The 25,010-nt window shown below is 42.3% G+C and overlaps 1 protein-coding gene across 1 annotated transcript in view; it reads left to right on the top strand.

Moving 5' to 3' along the window:
• Nucleotides 1-4,022: 4,022 nt before the first annotated feature.
• Nucleotides 4,023-25,010, top strand: part of acadvl (acyl-CoA dehydrogenase very long chain) — a 29,184-nt gene continuing 8,196 nt past the window's right edge. The window contains exons 1-15 of the mRNA XM_023968009.3: nucleotides 4,023-4,262; nucleotides 4,355-4,424; nucleotides 7,751-7,825; nucleotides 8,096-8,168; nucleotides 8,292-8,356; nucleotides 8,652-8,786; nucleotides 11,083-11,227; nucleotides 11,549-11,678; nucleotides 13,157-13,282; nucleotides 14,095-14,293; nucleotides 14,446-14,550; nucleotides 16,527-16,613; nucleotides 19,263-19,325; nucleotides 21,587-21,688; nucleotides 21,928-22,025. Of these exons, the coding sequence (XP_023823777.1) occupies nucleotides 4,192-4,262; nucleotides 4,355-4,424; nucleotides 7,751-7,825; nucleotides 8,096-8,168; nucleotides 8,292-8,356; nucleotides 8,652-8,786; nucleotides 11,083-11,227; nucleotides 11,549-11,678; nucleotides 13,157-13,282; nucleotides 14,095-14,293; nucleotides 14,446-14,550; nucleotides 16,527-16,613; nucleotides 19,263-19,325; nucleotides 21,587-21,688; nucleotides 21,928-22,025 (1,544 nt within the window). The 5' untranslated portion in view covers nucleotides 4,023-4,191. The remainder of the gene's footprint in view (nucleotides 4,263-4,354; nucleotides 4,425-7,750; nucleotides 7,826-8,095; nucleotides 8,169-8,291; nucleotides 8,357-8,651; nucleotides 8,787-11,082; nucleotides 11,228-11,548; nucleotides 11,679-13,156; nucleotides 13,283-14,094; nucleotides 14,294-14,445; nucleotides 14,551-16,526; nucleotides 16,614-19,262; nucleotides 19,326-21,586; nucleotides 21,689-21,927; nucleotides 22,026-25,010) is intronic.

Genomic DNA, 25,010 nt, shown 5'->3' with positions numbered 1-25,010 from the left:
TTATGTTCTAGCTGCGGGTCCAGTTTCACATTATGTTTAGCCCTATGTGAGGCGACCTCGAATACCAAGTTTCGGCTCGATAGGTCATACGGTGCCCGAGCAAAACCTTAATTGGTGCTGAAATTCCACTTTTTTCCATCCTTGCTACGGGTCTTGAATGAGCTATCGGACAGAAATGTCGGGGTCCGTCTCTATGGGCCGAGCCAGTTTCAATGCACTAGTCTTGCAACTCTGGACTTTTCTAAATGTCACCATTTTGTAATGCTCAAATGAATTGAAGTCAATGCAAATGCACGCAGGCTTTTTATCGGTCCGAGAACCTTCTAGAGCCACATAACTCACCGTGCTTAATCGACCTGAGCTCTAGAACAGGTTTGTAAAGTTTCAAGAACTCTAGGTCTGACGGTTTCTTAAAAAGTTCAAACAAAAGTAACTATTGCAGGCACTGTCTGCCTCTAAGCCCTCAGTGTGTCACTCATCCTTTCTGTGTGGGTGTGTACATTTTTCCTTGAAATCTGATTGGGATGAAGGACTGATTTACAGTTCATGAGGGTTGCCTATTCACATATATTAGTTTTGGAAAGATTTGACTTTTTTAAACCCTTCGAAACAGCCCTTTGGACACAATTATGGCACTTCCGGTTGCACAGGAAGCTGAAAGTAAACACATATCCTTATTGGAGTGGGCTTTTACAGAATCCTGAGTTTTAAGTCTATACGTTAAGAACTCACTGATTACATAGGGTTGAATGCCACTATTTCTCTCAAACTGCAGGTTGGGTATGGCAAACAATTTTTAGGTGATTTAACCACTTCCGGTTTGCTCCAGGAAGCTTAGAATCGACACAGGTAGACCTCATAGTGGCCTGATAGATTGTCATCAAAGACAGGTTCATAAGGCATTATTAACCCACTTAGGCTTCAGGTTGAATTTAGGGAGCAGGAAATTAATTCTATGGGGAGACATGTCATTGTAAACTGTTTGATGTAAACACCTTCTTTTAACTATTAAGGGTTAATGCCACACGGTCAATGTTAGGCTTGCACAGATCGGGAGGACCTTAGGAACGTTCCTGAGGTCAAATTGTGCTTCTCACCTTAACGGTTCTCTCTCTGTCTCCCAAAATCAAAAAATATGAAATTGAGGTCCAAAGGGTAATTTGGGTCCTTCTTCTTGTCCCTGTCGCTGCACTCAGACCGAGCTAGCTACGGTCAGCGGGCATCTCGTTGAACTCGGCACGGCCTGGAGATAATGGCAAGCCATTGCAGGCTTTGTGTGTCTTTAAGCACCGTACTTTTTCACTCCATCTTTTATCCCCTTTTCTTCGTGGTATCCAATCGCTAGTAATTACTATCTTGTCTCATCGCTACAACTCCCGTATGGGCTCAGGAGAGACGAAGGTCGAAAGCCACGCGTCCTCCGAAGCACAACCCAACCAAGCCGCACTGCTTCTTAACACAGCGCGCTCCAACCCGGAAGCCAGCCGCACCAATGTGTCGGAGAAACACCGTGCACATGGCCCTTGGCTAGCGCGCCACTGCCCCGGCCCGCACAGGAGTCGCTGGAGCGCGATGAGACAAGGATATCCCTACCGGCCAAACCCTCCCTAACCGGACGACGCTAGGCAACGGACCTCCCGGTCGGCCGGCTGCGGCAGAGCCTGGGCGCGAACCCAGAGACTCTGGTGGCGCAGCTAGCACTGCGATGCAGTGCCCTAGACCACTGCGCCACCCGAGAGGCAGATCTGACCTTTTTAACCCTTCGAAACTGACCCTATGGCACCATTTGAAGGTACTTCCGGTTGACATAGGAAGCTGAAAGTGAAACACATATCCTCCTTGGGGTAGGCTCTTATATAATATTGAGTTTTAAGTCTTTATGTTAAGAACTGACTATTTACAGAGGGTTAAATGAGTGTGTGTTATTTCATAAAATCACATAAAATCACAGAATTCTGGCAGAGCTTCGAGACCCACTTAAAAAATGTTCGTCTGAACATACTGCAACTGGATCTGTAATTTTTTTTTTTTTAACTCCTTTTTGTGAACATGACAATTTGTCAATGTACGATTCTCTTAAATTACGATAGATAAATGGCTGGTTCTTTTTTTCCTGACACCGTATGCTTATGTACTTTGACGTGAAGCGGTCAAATTAGCACCCTACTTTGCGTTTTTGACCTTTAATCCCAGAAAATGGCCATAACTCAAAAAGCGTTGAGGCCTCGACGCCATCTTGTTCGGGGCCAACTGTCCATTACGTCTTCGAAATATTTTCCGTTTAGGAGAAAAGGCCACATGCATTTGCAATATTATTTATTTTCCCTCTGGTGGGAATTTCCGAGACTGCGGAAAAATGACCAAAATGTGTTATTTTTATAAAACGGAACCGAACGTCCGAGAGATTTAGTTTGATGACTTCCTGAAAGATCTCTCCCCCGCGCACGGCCGACGCCGTCCACGAATTTTAGAAACGTTGCAGGACGTCTAGTAAGGGACCTTACATTTGCAATGTGGCGTTTCTCACTAACCATATGGTGAGTGCTAAAATGTTCCCTTAAGGTATGGAAAGGCCTTGGAAAGGCCATAAGTGTAAGCCAACATAATTCATTATTTTACATTAACATGTAATACATGCATTATGAAGAAAATGGTGTAATTTAGGCTCCACGAAATATGAAATGGGTTATGAAGAAAATCGTGTATGGTTGCCTACATGACAAAAAGGCGTTCTGATTACAAGTGCATCAGTATCCAAAGTATTAAGCGAAATCAAGCACAGAAAACAGCATTGGCATTATAAAACAATATTTCCCACGAATTAAGTCGCACTTAAATGTGCGTCTTTTCTCAAAAATTCTGTTCAGCAAGTCTAAAACAGTACATATAGGCATACAACGACACATTTTAAAACATGGTTAAACAAAGACAACATTTCTGTATATTCATGACGTTGAATTAGCCATTAAGAAGAACAAAAATGAAATACAAATGATCGCGTCTACATGGTTGTTGCAACGGCTTGTGTCGCCTACTGGTTTAAATTCGTGTCTTTTCGCACGAATTAAGTAGCACGAAATTCATGTATTTTCAAACGAATTGAACCACCCCAAAAAATGCACAAAAAATGCACAAAAACGCACGAAATCTGCTGAAATACATTTTGTACATATATGCGCGAATTGAATGTGAGACTGTGTTGGTTGGTACATCAGAAGTACATTCCTTTCCAATGGGATGCGCCATTAGCCTTGCAGCATTGCTTTGCAGAGGAAGTTACAGTGTGTTCTGTGGTGAATGTGTTGGATTTATCGAACGTATGCGTCAAAGCTGTATGCTACGGCTTGAGTGAAATTGTAGGCAGAAGGTGAATGTTGAACTTTTGTTGCACACATATTCAGATGATGACGCGTTCTATTTTGCGCAAATGTACTATCGGTGTGATCAAGGCGTGACAGAAATGATAGCAGAATGTGAATTATGAACTTTTGTTGCACACATATCCAGATGATGCTGTGTACCATTTTGCGCAAAATACTGTCGGTGTGATCAAGGCGTTAATCTGGATGCAAATTCAGTTTTGAGATCCACAGGAGTCATTTGCGTAGTTGGACGTTTCTGACTAGTCTTGGAACTATGACAACTGGATGGGATATGTAGTGATTTTGCCAACACAGCCTATGCCCCTTAACCTTTTTTAAACTATCGCTTTTGTTGATTTAAATCGGAATATATTAGTATAATGACTAATCCGGGAATGGAACAAGCTAATTGGCTCGAGAAAAGTAGATAAAATAGACTCTACAGAGCTACAATGAATTGCTAAATTACCTCTGGACACGAAGGGTTTACGGAGCTCCTCCTCCACCTTGTCACTATGCAGCCTACATTTCCGTATTTCCTGTGCATAGATTCCAAGAAGCTAGACAAGTCTTCCGTATGCGCTGTCTAGACCCGGTCAGAAAGGCAGCTGGTGTGTCTAGAATCCTTCTTTCTATGCTCTGGCCATTTTCTTCAGTGGATTTTTTTCTACGTTACACAACTGCAGTAGCCTACTTGAATAAGTCACCGGTTTTGACTCAGAAGGACAAAGTCGTCCATTTGGAGCGCTTATTCGGGACACAAGATCAAACAGATCTCTTTAACCTTAATTTCATTTAATTCTGAAGATAGTTAAGGCGGTCGTTCAATATGCTTTTGGGCAAAGTGAGCTTGACTCCTGCTTTGTGCACAGCACTTCGTATCTCCCCTGCCTTTTCCGGGTAAGTAAATACGTTMTCACTGACAAAACAGCTTTAAAACGATGTATTTATATACATTCAATAATGTTCAATTCGTATTTATATTCGTGTAGGATTCAGAAGCAGATCGGAGCAGCAGCCACGCAGAATGCCCGCCTCTATGCGTCTTCTCAGGCCGCGGAGGTAGGCTATGTATGGACAGGGCGCTGTCATAAAACAGAAAACTCACAGCCACGCACTCGTTTTCCTGGTAAAAATTGGAAACATTGTATCAATGTTCAAACATTGTAACAGTGATTATTCTAAACCGGAGCGTTTGTTGCCATCTTGACAGCWCATAGGTTATGTGTTCAGGTGTTGAAACAAACGATTCTGCGTCATAATGTTGTATTAATAAAATGTTATCCCAAATGAGATAATAAAGTGTAACTGATAAAAGGATGACATTGCTTCCAGTGGAGGTAACCTATATGGACCTACCATATCCATYAGGATATGTAATAGCATCGAGAAGTGGGGGAAAGTTCACCGTGGACTCACGTGACTCCAATGTAGGTTATAGGTGGTGCTGAGTTCTATTTCCATTCAATGATAGACAGGGGACAGCCAGGTCACACAGTGCATGTGTCTGACSAATGACCATGTCAATAGAGTACCACAGTATGTGTCATAATACCCATAAACCTAGTRGTCAAACAGGGAAATGGTTCCAATTGTTTTTCAACCATACATTTTTCCCATAGGGGATTGTAGAAACACTTAAAATAAGGGCTGTTGTGTGTAGGCTTACCCTGGCRTGAAGTTTCGATAACCATGTAAATCTCTCTCAGACAAGGTGACTTTTATCAATATATTTGCCTGTATTTACCTCCCAAAAATGAAAYGCTAATGTGGCTATCATAAAGGATGTTTWCTCCAAATAATTTGAGGGAGTGCGCACATGTGGCTATTCTGTGTTGAGTGTTAACAAAGAAACAGGTACTCCAATATGCTTAATTTAGAGTTATGTAACTTTAGTTGTCATGCATATGTTGGGCTATATGCTTTTGATTTTTAATGCATTGTAAGGCTGCATGATGTGACTAATGAGGATTTGAAAAAAGTCACATGAAAGGCATGAGCTCTGCTTTGTTTTTTTTGCRCAGGCTGTACACACTTCATCAGTCTGTCATTCACAATTTGACAAGCACTTGATAAYGCCTCAAATTTCCCAGCTGCATCCCCTATGTGTGGCCGTAATGCCCCCTAAAAAAATCCATGCCTTTTGTGGCCGTTGTGCCCTTGGGCTGAAATAATAATAATAATAATTTCTTTCTCCTGGCTGCGTGCCAAAGCACCTCTCATTCACATGGTTCTCTGTCACACGATTGGGTCTTTCTCACAGGCTAGTGAGAAAGTGTGAAGACTGACATATCGGGGTCGCAACTGCACACGTCCTTATCCCATTCCAAGGTGCATATTGGAAGAACTGTCCACATTTACTTTTCGTCAGACAACAAGATGAGTAGACCTAACTAACAGCAAAAGCGCCAGCCTATGTCAACCTACTATCCCCCATAGTACAAAAGTTGACCTATTCTGTGCAATAAATAATTTTCCAAACATAGTCTGGGACAGTTGTGGGATGCGATAGATCCCAAATTAATATAACCACTAACATCAAAACTATTTTACGCAATGTGGCTCACACAACAGATCAGAACGTTTAGCTTAAAATGTTGATAAACTATTAGGCTATTTCTACACATTATAAGCGCAGCAATGCGCACACCGCTGTAGGCTAGAAGCGTGAATGTCTCATTAACTTGAAAACACCGTTATCAAAAGTGACCCAAATGCGATTATGCATGTGATTATGCATAAGAATGTAGTGCATTCTTATGGTGAAAATTATCTTCCCCAAACTTGAAACTCACGCTCTGTGTAGGTATGCCAGTTAGACTCTACACACATTGTAAAGCGGATTAATGTGGTTAATTTTAAGAAGTTATTTGGCCACTTTAGTTGTGATACAAACCTTATCAAAACATATAGGACTATGGGCTGGGTTACATGAGGTGTGCGACTATGATTTGAAAAAGTTGCAAAAAAAAGGCATTTGGCTGTTTTTTGCCTTAAGCTGGGCATCATTCACAAGTGATGGGCTATTGTTGCCATAGACATCCGGCGCTTACAAAATATCACTGGTAGACCAGATGGTGGYGCTATAACAAGTGATTGACAATACATACATGAAAAGGTCATKCCTCACCCCGTTTGATCTAAAGTCATGAAATTCGGTACATATGGTGCTTTCACTTCAACTGGGAACAGGAAAAAAAGAGGTCAAATCATRAAGTCAATGATCTCCAGGTCGGAAAGTGGGAGCTCTAGAAAGATGCCCAAGTTTCCCGACTTGGAATTTTGAGTTAGATGACCGTTAAAAAAAAATCCCTGTTGGAGCTTGTTTTTCTCCAGAGTTCCCAGTTGTCTTGAATGCGACAATAGGTCCCTCTCCTCACAAGGAACAAATTTGCCTCATGGACCCATACGGTCCGCCATGATGGATTTTCTGCCATTAACAATTTTGTGAAAAACACTTAAAACGCTACTCTTCCGGCACCGAATGACCGATCTGCACGAAACTTGATATGTGGCATCTATGGACAACTGTCTCAACGCAATATTTTCTAGACTAGTACTGAAAACATCATGGCCGCTATTGACCAATAAACATTCACATGGGCGTGGTCTTAAAATATATATATCAGTCAAGGATATTTGTTTTGTCACACAATTTGGTACACATGTTGCAAACACTGTCAACACTTAACATATGCAAGAGCCGTCATATCAACCACACGGTGGCGCTATAATGGACACATGTTTATAGCTCTTGATTTGTTTGACTCGGTGCATAAATTTGGCACAYGTTCAGGGATATGAGTCTTGCTAACCCACTCGATATCCCAGACACCACTGGCCTGATTTTGACAACTTGGGTGAATGATGCGTCTTGCCATAGATATCCGTAATTTACAAAATKACACTGATAGGCCCAAGGGTGGCACTATAGTAATCAACTGAAATTCCGAACTTATATCAAGCATGTTGTCCCATTATGAGCTTAAATTGTTGTCACTAATTGGCCCAAGATGGGGCGCGGGCATCATTTGTGTGGGACATGTTTAATGTTGCCTTGTTTTTAAATGAACACTCAGATTCTTAAGAGTAATATATTAYTGTTTCTCTTTCATATTTAATCCTTGTGTATAGGAAGGAGCAGGGTCTTCTACTCTATCTTTGAYAAACCCCTTCGCTATTGTTGCCTGTTTCCCCTGTCTAAAGTACTGTACCACTCCATTCAATTATCCTGATCCCACCTATCAATAATCCATCGGAAATTCAGTTCTTTCAGTCCCTATCTCTCTAACATATTGTAACCATAGAACTAGAATGAGATTATATTTCTATGGTTGTAATCTCTTCTCTCTGTATGACATTGCTTGTTTGTGTTTGTCTCTCTACAGGCAGTGCTGGACAAGCAGGCTGTTGGCACCACCACAGCAACCAAGGCAGCCACTGCCAAGAAGGCACAGAGCGTGGTATGAGTGGGAGACTTATTTTTGTCTTAACAACACTCATATTCACCCTTGTGTTTTTAGATCAACCTTCCTCCCTATAAAGTACTGCTTTACTGAAGTTGTYCATACTGGATGTGGCTACCGTTTGGGTCTCCATGTTTTAAAAGTTCAAGATCAACAATTATGACTGAGCTGCGCTTAGATCCCTCTGAAATGCGTTAGAAAGTACAGTATGCATTTCCTGCTTTTTTTGTGTGACAGTATCAACATGACTCCATGTATCTCTTGTAGGAGTCCCAGTCTTTCGCCGTCAACATGTTCAAGGGCCAGATCAACCCCTCACAGGTCTTTCCCTTCCCCTCAGGTGAATGGACTAGTCATGTTTAGCTGTCAAGGCATCCATGTATTGTTATSCAGCCACTTAGCTGTTATGTAAAGGAGACATGTTGGAACAACTAACGGTTGAGGTCTTTTTGCTGTTTCCCAGTGATGAACGAGGAGCAGACCCAGTTCCTCCAGGAGTTAGTCCCACCCGTTTCCAAATTCTTTGAAGTGAGTTTCAATTTACCTTTTCTTTTTTGTTGTTGTGACCAAATGTTTTTATTTTATTTTACAAATAGTAAACCACAACACATATTTCCTCTTAAGTTATTCAAGCTACATTTCTTTACTGCCATTAGATTTGTCATCAGGGTCATGTTCATTAGGGAACACCGTAGCAAAATGTTTCTCAGCGGAAAACGAAAACAAGCGTTTCTTATTGGACAAGTTCAAAAATGAGTTTTAATGACTCCAACCTAAGCGTATGTAATCTTCCGACTTCAACTGTATATATGGTGTGCTGTAGGAGGTGAATGACCCAGCAAAGAATGACTCCCTGGAGAAGGTGGAGGACAGCACCATGGAAAGCCTGAAAGAGATGGGGGCCTTTGGCCTGCAGGTCCCCCAGGACCTGGGGGGCGTGGGGCTCACCAACACACAGGTGAGAACATACACTTTTTATCTCTATACACACACATTCTTGTACAACTAACCTTGTGGAGACACACAATTAAAAAAAAAAAAAATTATTCCCCTAACCTGTACCCTAGTTTCTAACACTAAAACCCATTGAAATAGCATTTGAGCTTGTGGGGATAACAAAAATGTCCCTATTTGGTCAACTTTTTGTTTGTTTACTATTGTTGGGGGAATTCTGGTTCCCAACAAGTATAGTTAAAAAACACACACACACACACACACACACCACACCACACACACACACACACACACACACACACCACACACACACACACACTGACCTGGGGGGGCGTGGGGGTAACAACACACAGGGGGTAACAACACACAGACAGACACACACGTGGGGGTAACAACACACAGACAGACACACACACACACACCTTAAGAGCTATACCCCAACCAGTACGCAGTAAGCAGGGATACCCTATTACCTCTATACAGTAAGAACACACTCTATTCAGAGTACTGTACCAACACATAATACACAGGTTAGCAGAAATACCAGCACACGTGTGCAAGGATGCATATACAGTGCCTTTGGAAAGTATTCAGACCCCTTGATTTTTTCCCCCCCACATTTTGTTATGTTACAGCCTTATTCTAAAATCGATTAAATAAATAGTTTAATCCTCAGCAATCTACACACAATACCCCATAATGACAAATCGAAAACAGGGTTTTAGACATTTTTGCTAAATTATTATAAATAAAAAACAAATACCTTTGATTGGACATGATTTGGAAAGGCACACACCTGTGTATATAAGGTCCCACAGTTAACAGTGCATGTCAGAGCAAAAACCAAGCCATGAGGTCGAAGGAATTGTCCGTAGAGCGCCGAGACAGGATTGTCTCGATGCACACATCTGGGGAACGTACCAAATATATCTGCAGCTTTGAAGGTCCCCAAGAACACAGTGGCCTCCATCATTCTTAAATGGAAGAGGTTTGGAATCACCAAGATTCTTCATAGAGCTGCCGCCAGGCCAAAACTGAGGGAGAGAAGGACCTTGGTCAGGGAGGTGACCACGAACTCGATGGTCACTCTGACAGAGCTCTGGAGTTCCTCTGAGAACCTTCCAGAAGGACAACCATCTCTGCACTACTCTCAGGTGCCTTTATGGTACAGTGGCCAGACGGAAGCCCCCCCTCAGTAAAAGGCACACGACAGCCCGATTGGAGTTTGTCAAAAGGCACCTGAAGACTCTCAGACCATGAAAAACAAGATTAACTGGTCTGATGAAACCAAGATTGAGCACTTTCTGACCTGAATGTCAAGCGTCACATCTGGAGGAAACCTGGCACCATCCCTAAGGTGAAGCACGGTGGTGGCAGCATCTTGCTGTGGGCATATTTTTCAGCGGCAGGGACTAGGAGACTAGTCAGGATCGAGGGAAATATGAAAACTAAGTACAGAGAGATCCTTGATGAAAACCTGCTCCAGAGCACTCAGGACCTCAGACTGGGGCAAAGTTTCACCTTCCAACAGGACAACAACCTTAAGCACACAGCCAAGACAACGCAGGAGTGGCTTCAGGACGAGTCTCTGAATGTCCTTGAGTGGCCTAGCCAGAGCCCGGACTTGAACCCGATCGAACCTGAAAATAGCTGTGCAGCAATGCTCCCCATCCAACCTGACCGAGCTTGAGAGGATCGGCAGAGCAGAATGGGAGAAACTCCCTAAATACAGGTGTGCCAAGCTTGTAGCGTCATACCCAAGAAGACTCAAGGCTGTAATTGCTGCCAAAGGTGCTTCAACAAAGTACTGAGTAAAGGGTCTGAATACTTAAGTAAATGTGATATTTACTTTTTTATGTTTAATACATTTGTACACATTTCTAAAAACCTGTTTTTGCTTTGTCATTATTGAGTATTGTGTGTAGATTTCCGAGGGGGAAATCTATATATTTTAGAATAAAATGTGGAAAATGTCAATGGGTCTGAATGTTTTCTGGAGGCACTGTGAGGTGTTGGTGGTGTAACTGCTGYTTGTGAAGGATGCTACCATAAGGTTCAAGCCATGTCCACTGGATAAAGAATGATGTGCCGGTAGTAGAAAATCCATCCCTATGTCGAAACAAGTCAGCACGAAACGGAGCTACGTATGTTGCTCTTGATAAGGATGGCTGCAGAATATCCTTCAAGACTCAGCTGTTTTTTTTTTACTTTTGTGTCCTCTGACAATACTACACCAGACTGGTAGAGTGTACTGTGTAAGTGAAATACACTCATGTYTTAACGTCCTTTTTATTGAACAGTATGCCAGGCTGGTGGAGATCGTGGGCCAGCACGATCTGGGGGTTGGCATCACTCTGGGTGCCCACCAGTCCATCGGTTTCAAGGGCATCCTGCTGGTTGGTAGTCCCGCCCAGAAGGAGAAATACCTGCCCAAGCTGGCCACAGGTGAGAGAGAGGCGGCAGGTAGCCTAGTGGTTAGAGCGTTGGTCGAATCCCCGAGCCGACAAGGTACAAATCTGTCGTTCTGCCCCTGAACAAGGCAGTTAACCCACTGTTCCCCAGTAGACCGTCGTTGAAAATAAGAATTTGTTCTTAACTGACTTGCCTAGTTAAATAAAGGTCAAATAAAAATAGAGGCTTTGTCGTTATTCTCTCTTAGTCATTTTATTTGGGTCCGCCTATGTATTATTATACCTAGACTGTATAATTCTACGTATAAGGCATTTAAAATCTGTTGTCCTTATTTCTCCTTCCTCTTTTATCTAGGTGAGACCCTGGCTGCTTTCTGTCTGACTGAACCAGCCAGTGGCTCTGACGCTGCATCCATAAAGACCCTCGCCACCCTCTCTCCCTGTGGAAAACACTACATCCTCAATGGAGGCAAGATCTGGATCAGGTACTGCAGGACCACCAACATTGTGCTATCATTTAGTATGGCAAACACACGGTTTAGTGTAGTTTATGTCTTGTACACATTCATAGATACATTGGAAGTGGGAAGTTTACATACACCTTAGCCAAATACATTTCAACTCAGTTTTTCACAATTACTGACATTTAATCCTAGTAAAAATTCCCTGTCTTCTGTCAGAATAATAGTAGAGAGAATTATTTATTTCAGCTTGCATTTCTTGATCACATTCCCAGTGGGTCAGAAGTTTACATACACTCAATTAGTATTTGGTAGCATTGCCTTTAACTTGTTTAACTTGGGTCAAACGTTTCGGGTTGCCTTCCACAAGCTTCCCACAATAAGTTGGGTGAATTTTGGCCCATTCCTCCTGACAAAGCTGGTGTAACTGAGTCAGGTATGTAGGCCTCCTTGCTCGCACACACTTTTTCAGTTCTGCCCACAAATTCTCTATAGGATTGAGGTCAGGGCTTTGTGATGGCCACTCCAATACCTTGACTTTGTTGTCTTTAAGCCATTTTGCCACAACTTTGGAAGTATGCTTGGGGTCATTGTCCATTTGGAAAACCCATTTGCGACCAAGCTTTATCTTCCTGACTGTCTTGAGATGTTGCTTCAATATATCCACATCATTTTCAACATAACGATGGTCATTATGGTCAAACGGTTCTATTTTTGTTTCATCAGACCAGAGGACATTTCTCCAAAAAGTATGATCTTTGTCCCCATGTGCAGTTGCAAACTGCTTTTTTATGGCGGTTTTGGAGCAGTGGCTTCTTCCTTGCTGAGCGGCCTTTCAGGTTATGTCGATATAGGACTCGTTTTACTGTGGATATAGATACTTTTGTACCCGTTTCCTCCAGCAGCTTCACAAGGTCCTTTGCTGTTGTTCTGGGATTGATTTGCACATTTTTCACCAAAATAAGTTAATCTCTAGGACACAGAACGCGTCCCCTTCCTGAGCGGTATGACGGCTGCGTGGTCACATGGTGTTTTTTCCTTGCGTACTATTGTTTGTACAGATGAACATGGTACCTTCAGGTGTTTGGAAATTGCTCCCAATAATGAACCAGACTTCTGGAGGTCTACAATTAATTTTCTGATGTCTTGGCTTGTTTCTTTTGATTTTCCCATGATGTCAAGCAAAGAGTCACTGAGTTTGAAGGTAGGCCTTGAAATACATCCACAGGTACACCTCCAATTGACTCAAATGATGTCAATTAGCCTTTCAGAAGCTTCTAAAGCCATGACATCATTTTCTGGAATTTTCCAAGCTGTTTAAAAGCACAGTCAACTTAATCTATGTAACTTCTGACCCACTGGAATGTGATTAAGTGAAATAATCTGTCTGTAACAATTGTTGGAGAAATGACTTGTCATGCACAAAGTTCCTAATATAGAGTTGTGGTTGTATACAGTATTGCTATTGTTTTCTTTGACTTATCCTGACTCTGTGTTGTCAGTAATGGTGGTCTGGCTGAGATCTTCACAGTGTTTGCCAAGATGCCCATGATGGATGAGAAGACGGGACAAATGAAAGACAAAATCACAGCCTTTATCGTGGAGAGGAGCTTCGGAGGAGTGACACAGTGAGTGGTAGATGGAGGGATGGGTGAAAGGCTGGGAGATGGATACAGATATGGAAGGATGGAGAAAGGGAGGGATTGGAAGAGGGAGGTCTGAAATGGGGGAATTTAAGTAAGAGTATGTACTGTATGTTTCTTGTTAGAAGCTTCACATGATTGTTGATTTAATGACTATCCCAGTCTCTACATTACTTTTCTGTCTGTCCATAGTCTTGTTTTTAGTGAATATTTTAAGAAGTTTCTGTCCTGAAGATGTACATCCACATTTTAAAGAAGTTGCAGACAAAGACAAAACAAAAACATTTTAATTTCGGGCTTTAAGCAACCACTTTTTTCGTATACACCCCCCCCCCCCCATTTTTCAATTACGACCTTGTCTCATCGCTGCAACTCCCCAACGGGCTCGGGAGAGGCGAAGGTCGAGTCATGCTTCCTCCGAAAAAATACCCGCCAAACCGCGCTCCTTAACTCCCATCCGCTTAATATGGAAGCCAGGTGCACCAATGTGTCAGAGGAAACACCCGCCTCAAGGAGTCGCAAGAGCACGATGAGCCAAGTGAAGCCACTCCGGCCAAACCTTCCCCTAACCCGGAAGATGCTGGGTCAGTTGTGCGCTGCCCTATGAGACTCCAGGTCACAGCCGGTTGTGACACAGCCCGGGATCGATCCCGGGTCTGTAGTGACGCCACTGCGATGCAGTGCCTTAGACTGCTGCTCCACTCGGGAGGCCCGAAACAAACACCCTTATCCAGGTGACATGTTAATGCATTCATCTAAGGTATCGTCAACATTTCTGTACCTTCTACCTCCTCCAGCGGTCCCCCTGAGAAGAAGATGGGCATTAAGGCATCCAACACGGCGGAGGTGTACTTTGAGAACGTCCCGGTACCCATTGAGAATGTCCTGGGAGAGGTAGGTGGCGGCTTCAAGGTGGCCATGGCCATCCTCAACAACGGGCGCTTCGGCATGGCCGCCGCCCTCTCCGGCACCATGAAGGGAGTCATCACCCAGGCTGTGAGTAGCGCTGTGTGGGACTATCCAAATAAATTGTTACCTCTATTTGCCCTTCAGTTGAATCTGTCGGGTCTCATTGAAGCTCTGTTACTGTGTTTGTTTTAGCACTTCTTGACCTCCCATACTGACTCCTGTCCTGTCTCTTTGCCCAGGTGGACCATGCAGCCAACAGGGTCCAGTTTGGCAGTAAGATCCACACCTATGGAGCTATCCAGGAGAAGTTGGCACGCATGGCTATGCTGCAATATGTCACTGAGGTACACAGAGTATCTATTGATTGATAATCAATTTATATCTTTCTTTTCCACACACTCAAAGCTCTTTACATAGTATGAGGAGAAACTCAGCTCAATGCACCATGTGTAGCACCCTATGGGTGATGCCCTGGCAGCCATTTTAGTTCAGAATGCTCACCACACTTCAGCTGACATGGTGTCAGTGGAGGCTGCTGAGGGGAGGACGGCTCATAATAATGGCTGGAACGGACCAAGTTGAATGGCATCAAATACCCGGAAATCATGTATTTGACGCATTTCAAACCATTCCACCTATTCCGCTCCAGCCTTTACCACGAGCCCATCCTCCCCAATTAAGGCGCCACCTGTGCATGGTATGCTTACAGCCACTGGCAGAAAGACGGAAGCAATCGCATAATGCACATTATAATCCATTACTCGATCAATCAACCAAATGTATTTATAAAGAACCTCATCAGATGTCACAAAGTGCTGTACAGAACCCCAGCCTAAAACCCCCAAACACCAAGCAATGCAGGTGTAGAAGCACGGCGGCTAGGAAAAACTCCCTAGAAAGGCAGGAACCTAGGAAGAAACCTAGAGAGGAACCAGTCTCTGAGAGGTGGCCGGTCCTCTTCTGGCTGTGCCGGGTGGAGATTACAAGAGTACATAACCATTTAAGGACAGATTGTTCTTCAAGATGTTCAAACGTTCATAGATCACCAGCAGAGTCAAATACTAATCAGTGGTTATTGAGGGTGCAACAGATCAGCACTTCAGTAGTAAATATCTGTTGGCTTTTTAAAGCAGGGCATTCAGAGGTCGAGACAGCAGGTGCGATAGAGAGGGAGAGAGCGGGTCGAAACAGCAGGTCCGGGATAAGGTAGCATGTCCGGTGAACAGGTCAGGGTTCGATAGCTGCAGGCAGAACAGCTGAAAACTGGATCAGCAGCATAGTCAGGTGGGATGGGGACAGTCAGGAGTCATCATGCCAGGTAGTCCTGAGGCATGGTCATAGGGCTCAGGTCTGCTGGGAGAGGACAAGAGAGACATGGGAGAATTAGAGTGAGCATACTTAAGATCACACAGGACACCAGATAGGACAGACTGAGCCTAACCCCCCCCCCCCCCCACAGACACACACATAGACTATTGCAGCATCGATACTGGGCACTTAGACAGACGGGGTTGGGGGACATTGTGGCCCCGTTTGACGATACCCCCGGACAGGGCCAAACAGGCAGGATATAATCTCGCCAACGCACAGCCCCCACACCACCAGAGGGAGATCAACAGACCACCAACTTACTACCCTGAGACGAGGCTGAGTATAGCCCACGAAGATCTCCCCGACGGCACGAGCCCGAGGGGTTGCAAAACCGGACAGGAAGGTCACGTCACTGACTCAACCCACTCAAGTCGAGTATTGCGAAAAAAGCCTGGCAAGACGTGATGCACCCCTCCTAGGGTCAGCATGGAAGAGCACTAGCAAGCCAGTCAGCCCACATAATAGGGTCAGAGGTCAGACTACATTCAATTATAGGACCTACTACAGAGATGAGTCTTCAGGAAAGACTTAAAGGTTGAGACCGAGTCTGTGTCTCTCACATAGATCGGCAAACCATTCCATAAAAAATGTAAATCTATAGGAGAAAGCCCTGCCTCCAGCTGTTTACTTAGAAATTCTAAGAACATTAAGGAGGCCTGATTCTTGTGACTGTACATATAGGCACAGTACCAGTCAAAAGTTTGGACACCTACTCATTCAATGGTTTTTCTTTCTTTTTACAATTTTCTACCTTGTAAAATAATAGTGAAGACATCACAACTATGAAATATGACAGATGGAATCATGTAGTAACCAAAAAAGTGTTAAACAAATTTATTTTATATTTGAGATTCTTCAGAGTAGCCACCCTTTGCCTTGATGACAGGGAGCTTCTTTTGATATCCTGTTGTGATTTTCATGTCCTCTTCTCCCCTCCCCTTTCTTTCAGTCCATGGCATACATGATCAGTGGGAACATGGACAGTGGATCCAAAGATTACCATATTGAAGCTGCCATCAGCAAAATCTTTGCCTCTGTGAGTACAGCACTGTCTGGTTTTATCCTTATCCTCTTAAGAATTTCACAACAATTACTTCAAATGTGTAAATATTCCATAAGATACATTGCAAAATGAATGCATTTTCATAAGAAACTTCAGGACACACAATGTATTTGAATCAGTCAGAAAATGTATTGATTGATCCAGCATAGACTGTAAATACTGAAATAAGACGATTAGTGTGTTTTCTGACTGTAAGACGACAGTTGCCTGCCCAGAATGCAACCCACTTTGAAAGGCTTGACTTAACAAAAGCCCATTGAGATGTGCACGATTCAAGACGGGTGCGCTTCACACTAGAGGTGTCCAAAAAGTTAGATCTGTTCTGAATCCTTGGCTTTCCCACCCGACCAGATATGCATAAATATATATATATTTTTAAACGGAACCGTTCTGAATGGACCTGAGGACAGTCGGACCCAAAAGACCCATGGAAAAACAGATCCAAACAGATCGTGCCGGTTCGGATCTGAGAGACCCGTACAGATTCGAGAGGAGAAAGAAACCTCCTCAATAAACAAGCGATATTGGCCAAATGATCCACAGTTACGTGTCCTTAACTCTCTTTAACAAATACAAATCGATATGTAGCACACTCAAATTTATAGCATATTGTTTTATTTGTTTTTAATTTCCTAAAACAATGGTTCACCTGTCTGAGATTTGAGCGCTGAATGCAACAGGGCATTGTATGCCTGTAGGTCTAGGCGTCCACTGTATGATATGAATATTTACAATCTAAATCTAAAGGAAGAGAAGTTTAGGCCTAGATATACCAGCGCCATGTTCCCAACACCGACATGTATTTATTTTATAGGGAAAGGGGGATACCTAGTCAGTTGTACAACTGAATGGGGAACATTGGGTTAACTGCCTTGCTCAGGGGAAGAACGACAAATGTTTACCCTCGTTGATTTGATCCAGGAACCTTTCTGCTACTTGTCAGATAGGCTACTACTGCTATACAGATAGGTGTACAGAAGGAGGCTAATTTGTACATTTTCAATCAGCTTATTTTTTAATAAAGATGAGCATTATATTGTTAGATTAATGGAGTTACTCTGCTAGGCCCAAAACATTCTTCCTCACCTCACTGTCGGAGAGTTAGTTGGAACGCTGTTGCGCACAGCCTTCGTAAGCCGGCCTAGTTAAGCCTAATAAGACGTACTCCACCAAACCTTCACAAAAGTTTCTGAACTTTATTAGGGTACTATCAAGTCTACAAGTCAATTAAATGTTTATAAGGAAAATACGAACAGGTTATTATATTGCGTCATTAAGTTTTGCATCTCGCCTTAGGTTTTTCCTTTCCATGGTTTGAGTGAGAGTAGGCCTATAGGGCTACGGTAATTCTATTATGGCAAAACACAACATTAGCTTAATTTGGCCAATTTGGCTCAACAGAACTCAACAAATGTCAGCAATKGCTAAGGCCATTTATTTTCCAACAGCCATATTTTTAACCCATCTCKAACTAAATATAGCACAAAATTAAAATGAYAGTTTCCTACTTAATTGAGCCAATTTAAAATGTATCAACAAAATTAAACCAAACACTTTTTGCACATATAAAGAACTGGTTTCGATTCTTAAATACATCTACAATAATAATAGTAATGATTATAGCGTAATGATAAAACAAATTATAATAAATACGAAAATAAATCAGTTTGAAAATTTGCATCAAACCTGAATAGCGAGTAGCACACAGTCTATTTGGCCGGGCCAACATTCTTCTTACATTTGTCCTCTAAAACTTGTCCCCAAGGACATTCCCCTTGTAGGCTTCTTTTCACTATAATCTTCCTCCTCCAACTTGTATTTTACTTAAATGAAAAAGGCCTCCATCTTTGCTGTCAACAGTAGCCAAGGCTCCTTTCACTTGCGCTCTCTCTCTCTCTCTCTCTCTCTCTCTCTCTCTCCTCAGCAGCAGGGACATGTGACGTGAGCAGCCAAAACCAGTTTCGGCTGGACATAAGCTATACGTTTTATTGTGTTGCAATTGGCTGACACGATAACAACACAGTTCTCATCCACTCGCATACATTCAATTAACTGAGCATGGGTCCAGTCGGTAAATCCATTTGAATTGCRCATACCTGAGACTCATGGCAATTATATCAAACTGACCTAGATCCGAGACAAAAGTCAGAGTTTAGGACTCGTACCCGCTCGGGGTCGGATATCGGATCTGTCGGACCCGTGCCTCTACTTGGCGCTGCTACAACTCGCACGCTACGGGACCGCAACAGCAGAGACGTTTAGCCTCGCGCTCCAACGCTCCTAGTTGTTGCGTAAATTGACCCACTACTACTGTTTACTTTGTGCATCTATTCTAGGTCATCTCACTCGGTCTACCTTTTAAACCCAACCTAACTTGTGACATCACCTTATGCACTACTGCCCCACAGTGGCAAGAAGTGACATCCCCAAAAACACACAAACTATACCACACATGAATAACTCCTAGCCTCCCACGCATAGGCTATTTTCTGTCCTTAAGACTCAAACTGAAACGAAATAATATAAAAATGAAATAGAAATGTTTTTGTAAAACGAAATAATCTTAGCTAATAGTAATAAAAATGAATATAAATCTGTAATAACCTTGTCTCTCTCTCGTAGGAGGCTGCCTGGGAAGTGACTGACGAGTGTATCCAGGTCATGGGAGGAATGGGCTTCATGAAGGTGAGTCTGCGTCACTGGCTGCTGGGGTTGTTGGGAGTGGTTATGTGTGTGTGTCGTACATAGAGATATAGTGTATGATTTACAGGGGTGAAAATAGAGTTTGTTCCCGGTATGTGAATGCACCCCAAAAAAATTATGGGCCTAATAGAATTACATCTAGAATCCCTATTAATTCCATAGGATCTCTTTGGACCTGGAAGAAAATATTTGTTACATCTTTTTAAATGCATTATTTTTTTTAAACATTTTTGTAACATTTTTTATTGTAATTTCAAAATGTTCACCCAAATATTAAGCACACACTTACACACACCTGCATACATGTATAGAGATATTCATAAATATATATATCATCTTCCCCTCCCCGCCACTCTCACCCTGTCTCCGTCATTGTATCTCTCAATACATACATTTTAAACGAACATACAGACAGAAATTAAACACAAAAGCTCAGTTTAAATAAAGAAGTTAGGTCCAACATACAGTGTAATTCTGAAACAAATAGACCACCAGCATTGTAAGAAAATCCTTGCAGCATAATAGCTGATAAATCAGGTTCTAGATCATTTAAATAAGGTCCACATACTTTGTAGAACGGATCCTGTTTTACAATGTGTTTGGGTGCCTGTATCAGTTTTGCATTTAAGACACTGAGGAGAAGAGGGGCTAAAAGCATGTCTGTGATTTGGGGATATATGCAATCTGTGTATTATTCTGAACTGGATTGCTTTAGTATGATCACATAGCGATATTGTTTTTGCATATCTCCAAATGTCCTCCCGCATCTCTTCGTCAATAGTACCAGACAATTCTTTCTCCCACACTTGTTTCACCCTCTGTGTGTCAACAGTAGAAAAGGACCTTAAAGCATCATAAAACAAACTTACAGACATGTTCCTTTGTGGGGAAAAAGCATTAATTCGATGACGGACACATCAGAGTTGCCAATTTTAAGGTGGTGCTCTTCAAAATATGTCTTACTTGTAGAAAGAGAAAGAAGTCCTGCTTTGGGAGTCTGTATTTCTCAACCATCTACTCAAATGACAATAAAATCAGCAAATAAGTCATTTAGTCTGCGTATGCCCTTACTAAGCCAAAAGTTAAAGCCAGCATCCAGCAATCCTGGACCAAAATCTGGTTTGTTAAGAATTGGGATAAGAGCAGAGGTTAGTTTGGACCTTCCCAAAAAACATTGAACTGACCTCCTCCATGCTTTGAGTGTTAAGTGGAATGGGGTTATATTTAGAGAAAGAAGTCTCAATGTCTAACCAAATAGAGGAGTCATCGTTTGCGATCCAGATAAAGCCTTCATGACCTTTTTAATGTGTCATAAACTTTATGGATCACTCACATAACAGAGGACGAAACAGAAAACATTTCTGATTTTAAAACTGCAGTTCCTCACAATAAAATGACAGCTCTTAATAAGGGTTGTTTAAAAAGAAGACGAGCTCTATACAACATTAAAACATTGTTTTGAGCTGTCAATCAATTCAGTAGGCTCCTGTAAGCTTGCCTACCTGTGTGCATTCGTCCACTCTAAAATAATTCCTGCAACCATACAGTGCACTGTACACCTGCCATTTAATGAATGGAAAAGACATCTGTTACAAAACACACAAAAAATCGAATGAATGAAATTCAGTGATTTTTGTCATTTACATTTAAGTCATTTAGCAGACGCTCTTATCCAGAGCGACTTACAAATTGGTGCATTCACCTTATGATATCCAGTGGAACAACCACTTTACAATAGTGCATCTAACTCTTTAATTAGGCCTACCTACACTTGTAGCCTGAATTCATGTGTCATCTGCTGTCTGTGCGTTTCGGTCTCAGCCACTCATCTCTGCCTTTTGTAGAATGTCACTTATCATCCAACCACACTGCATTTTGGAGCGTATTCTACATGTTTTCAAGTCCATTCGCTCATGTTTCATGCGACTGACATGGGGTAATGATAAATAATAGCCTACAGTTTTTGGCATCTTTGTTTGAACTATTGTGATAGACTCACGTTCGACTGGTACGGCGTACCCGCACTATTTATTTCCAGCTTACTTTCATCCCTGGTTTAATGTCAGCGTCTTACATAGAAATAGATTTAGATCACTACAATGGACATTGTTGGTGTGTAGACAGGACTACAGAGAGGCGCTATTGTTTTATGCTGGGTGTGTGTGTGCGCTTACTGTGAGTGACTAGGAGTGGTGCCTTTGAAGACTGACATCTTATGGCTGTTTCCTGTGGTCTGTATCCAGGGCTCTGGTGTGGAGAGGGTGATGAGGGATCTTAGAATCTTCAGGATCTTTGAGGGAACCAACGACATTCTCAGACTGTTTGTGGCTCTCAACGGATTCCAGGTACACTACATGTCACCTATTTTGTCTGAGCGATCATACTGTCTTTGTTTTTGAAATAGAAATGGAATTACATGAACGGCAATCCCCGTTCAAGTCACTGTCTCATGATGGGTGGGCCGGAGGCCATATTGAGTCTACCCAATGTATGTTCCTTTTGTAGTAATTATATTCCAATGGGGTTTTCTATGTCGGTGTGAGATATGAAGAGTGAATGGTATTGATCTTCCTGTTGTTTCCAGGATGCAGGGAAGCACCTGAAGTCTCTACAGCAGGCTCTGAAGAACCCTCTGGGCAACGCTGGGCTGCTGGCTGGAGAGATGACCAAGAGGGCCAAGAGGTCAGTGTGTAACACGCTGTTTAAGAAGCCCACTTGTCAACACACTAGGGCTGACCCCATTTAGTCGACTAGTCGATAGTTTGGTCGACCGAGATTTCTTTAGTCGAGCAGTAGCAAAAAAAACAAATACAAAAAAAATATCATGTTGTACAAGACACCCCTCTGATTTGCGCTGAGTGGACTGATCCATTGTGGAGGCCGTGGGGATGGCTCAGTCCAAGACGTGCTACTGAAATTGTATATGGATATATTACATAAGAACGATGGTGTAACACTAATAAAACATTTATTTTAAAACAAATGCGCTTTCTCCCACGTTGGATAGTGGCCGCTGTCCGCGGTTCTGAAACGCATCAGTGCGCTGTTGAATTGGCGCCTTTTCCTAGACCTTGTTGCTTTGTGCATAATAGCAAAGTTAACCAGCATATTGGTGTTGAGAACAATGCGGCGGAGGTGGCAGCAGAATGAGGAGATGAGAAGACAGCCCTTGACTTATTGCCTAAGAAAAGTGAGGAGAGGGGAGACTCCAACATAACTAGGTCTATAATCAACAGTCTAACTGTTAATGTGCCTGGCTTTATAAATCATCAATATATATATATCTACATAAATACGACAGATCCTGCTTCTGTTGCCTGTTTGAGAGTTTCTTTAATAGCCTACTGATGAGCACCAAGCCTAGCACAACATGTTAAGTAAACAATTTCACAAATTCGGCTGTTTTAATCTTTACTGTAATAAAGGCTACACCTTTTTTTACATTTTACATTTTAGTCATTTAGCAGACGCTCTTATCCAGAGCGACTTACAGTAGAGTGCATACATTTTATTACATTTTTACATACTGAGACAAGGATATCCCTACCGGCCAAACCCTCCCTACCGGCCAAACCCTCCCTAACCCGGACGACGCTATGCCAATTGTGAGTCGCCCCACGGATCTCCCGGTTGCGGCCGGCTGCGACAGAGCCTGGGCGCGAACCCAGAGACTCTGGTGGCGCAGCTAGCACTGCGCTGCAGTGCCCTAGACCACTGCGCCACCCGGGAGGTGAACAGCCTCTGGTATTTTTTATCATTTATTTACTGTTTACACTGTTCTAAATTGTTGGAATATAAAACATATTTATAGTAATAATAACTCGCCTTTTTATTGTTGTTGTTATGATTTGTATAAAAAGTAATGTCATTATCATTTGGAGGCTTAGTAAGCAGCCTTGTATAACCAGCTGTAGGCCTAAGAGCACATCCTGTTTAGTCTTAATACTTACGCCTAAATTTCAATATTTCAATAGGCTACTGTATCGATCAATCATTAATTTGTTCATGTCATTCATGATTAGAAACGCAATCGAGCATTGTAGTTAAACATTTTTATAATTTTTATAAATAATAATTGAATTGCCTTGAATAATTAGCTTAAACAATAAATAAACCGTTAGATTTTGGAAATTTAATTCACGAACGAATGCAACTGTTTTTAGTCTTTGCGGTAATAATCAGAACTGTTGTCCAGGAGTTTCACCCCATTGTCATGATCGATGGTTTCAAGTTTGTATCCGTCATTTTTTTTTTTGACAAGCTGGAACGTACAGTGTAATTCGTGAAACAAATAGTCCACCAACAAGAAAGAAAATACTTCTGCATTTCCGGCAGTGTAAATACATTGCACATAGGCTCGGGATAACTCCTGACAAAGTTGGGTAGCTGAAATTCAGTGCTTAAAGAGCCAAATTGATTAGTCACAGGAATCAGGAGTTATAAAGCCAACTCAATGGCCTGTTTCTACAAACGGTGGGCTTACCACATGGATGGGCGTTCATAAAATTACATTGTGGGCCGACATGGTCAGCTACAACCTAGTAAGCACGAGCGTACATCTTTTTTTGGTCCTGTCTGGGTGTTGCTTTTTGGTGTTTTACAAACGGTAGGCTTATCACAGATGGGCGTTCATCAAATTATTTTCAGGCAAAACTGTAGGCTACACCTCGGTAAGCACGGACCGACATCTTTTGGACTGTCATTTCTTTTTTGGTCTCGCCTATGGAGAGTAACATTTCCAACCAGAATAACCTACATTTGTAAGGCGAACTCCAAGGTCCTCTGATAACACTAGTCCCATGCGAATCGACATCCCCTTGGTTTGAGAGAAATGCCCGCGTTTGACAGGTGTTTGCTTGCGGTTTTCACAAGAAAACAACAACTGATTGGATAAATTGAACTAAGCGCTGTGCACAGGCTACACGTAGGCCATTCATATAGAGTTGATCAACTTTTACAGTGAATGCTTTTGCTTGTTTTGTGCTTTTCAGTTGAATATTACCAAATGCAGCAGTAAGAAATATTGAGCCTATTTAATGCAACCCTTGCTTAATAGATGGCAAAGCAGCATACAACTGACCTAAACACTTGGAAATGATAAGTTACTTTCTCATCCATAGCCTTAAAATGCATTTAAAGGGCAATTGCACTGTTTAGCTCACATCTGAAGGCTGGGGGGGAATTTAGGACGTACTGCGACTCGCTAAAATATCCTAATGATTTATGATCACACTTCCTCAATTCAAATATTATGGCGACATTTAAAGGGGAAATGGTTTAGAAAGTTGGGAAGAAAGCTGGCGTTCTCAGTGTGACCTAATCACCTGGACATGTTGAAATACTTTATCTTCACGCCTAGAGTAAAAACCTCCAGGCTTCCGTCATAACTGTCAGTTTATTGGGAAAAAATTAAGAATTACATGGGGCAGTATGGGGAAAAAACACGAATCCCATCCGAATCGTCCTCTGGAATAAGGGACATTCTGGAGTAATAATTACACAACCAACGTTCTCTATTCATACTAGTCCCTTGCGAACAGGTTCTAGGTTACTTGCATGCGATGCGTACATGTGTCACGTAAAGAGAGCAAGGGTTAAGGGAATAGGGAATGTTTTTCCTAAACAAATGAGGGATTTCGAAAACAACTTTTAGGTCAGAAATTATGT

The sequence above is a fragment of the Salvelinus sp. IW2-2015 genome, linkage group LG23 (genome assembly GCF_002910315.2).
Source record: "Salvelinus sp. IW2-2015 linkage group LG23, ASM291031v2, whole genome shotgun sequence".
Taxonomy (NCBI): Eukaryota; Metazoa; Chordata; class Actinopteri; order Salmoniformes; family Salmonidae; genus Salvelinus; species Salvelinus sp. IW2-2015.
This window is presented reverse-complemented; position numbering and strand designations above follow the sequence as displayed.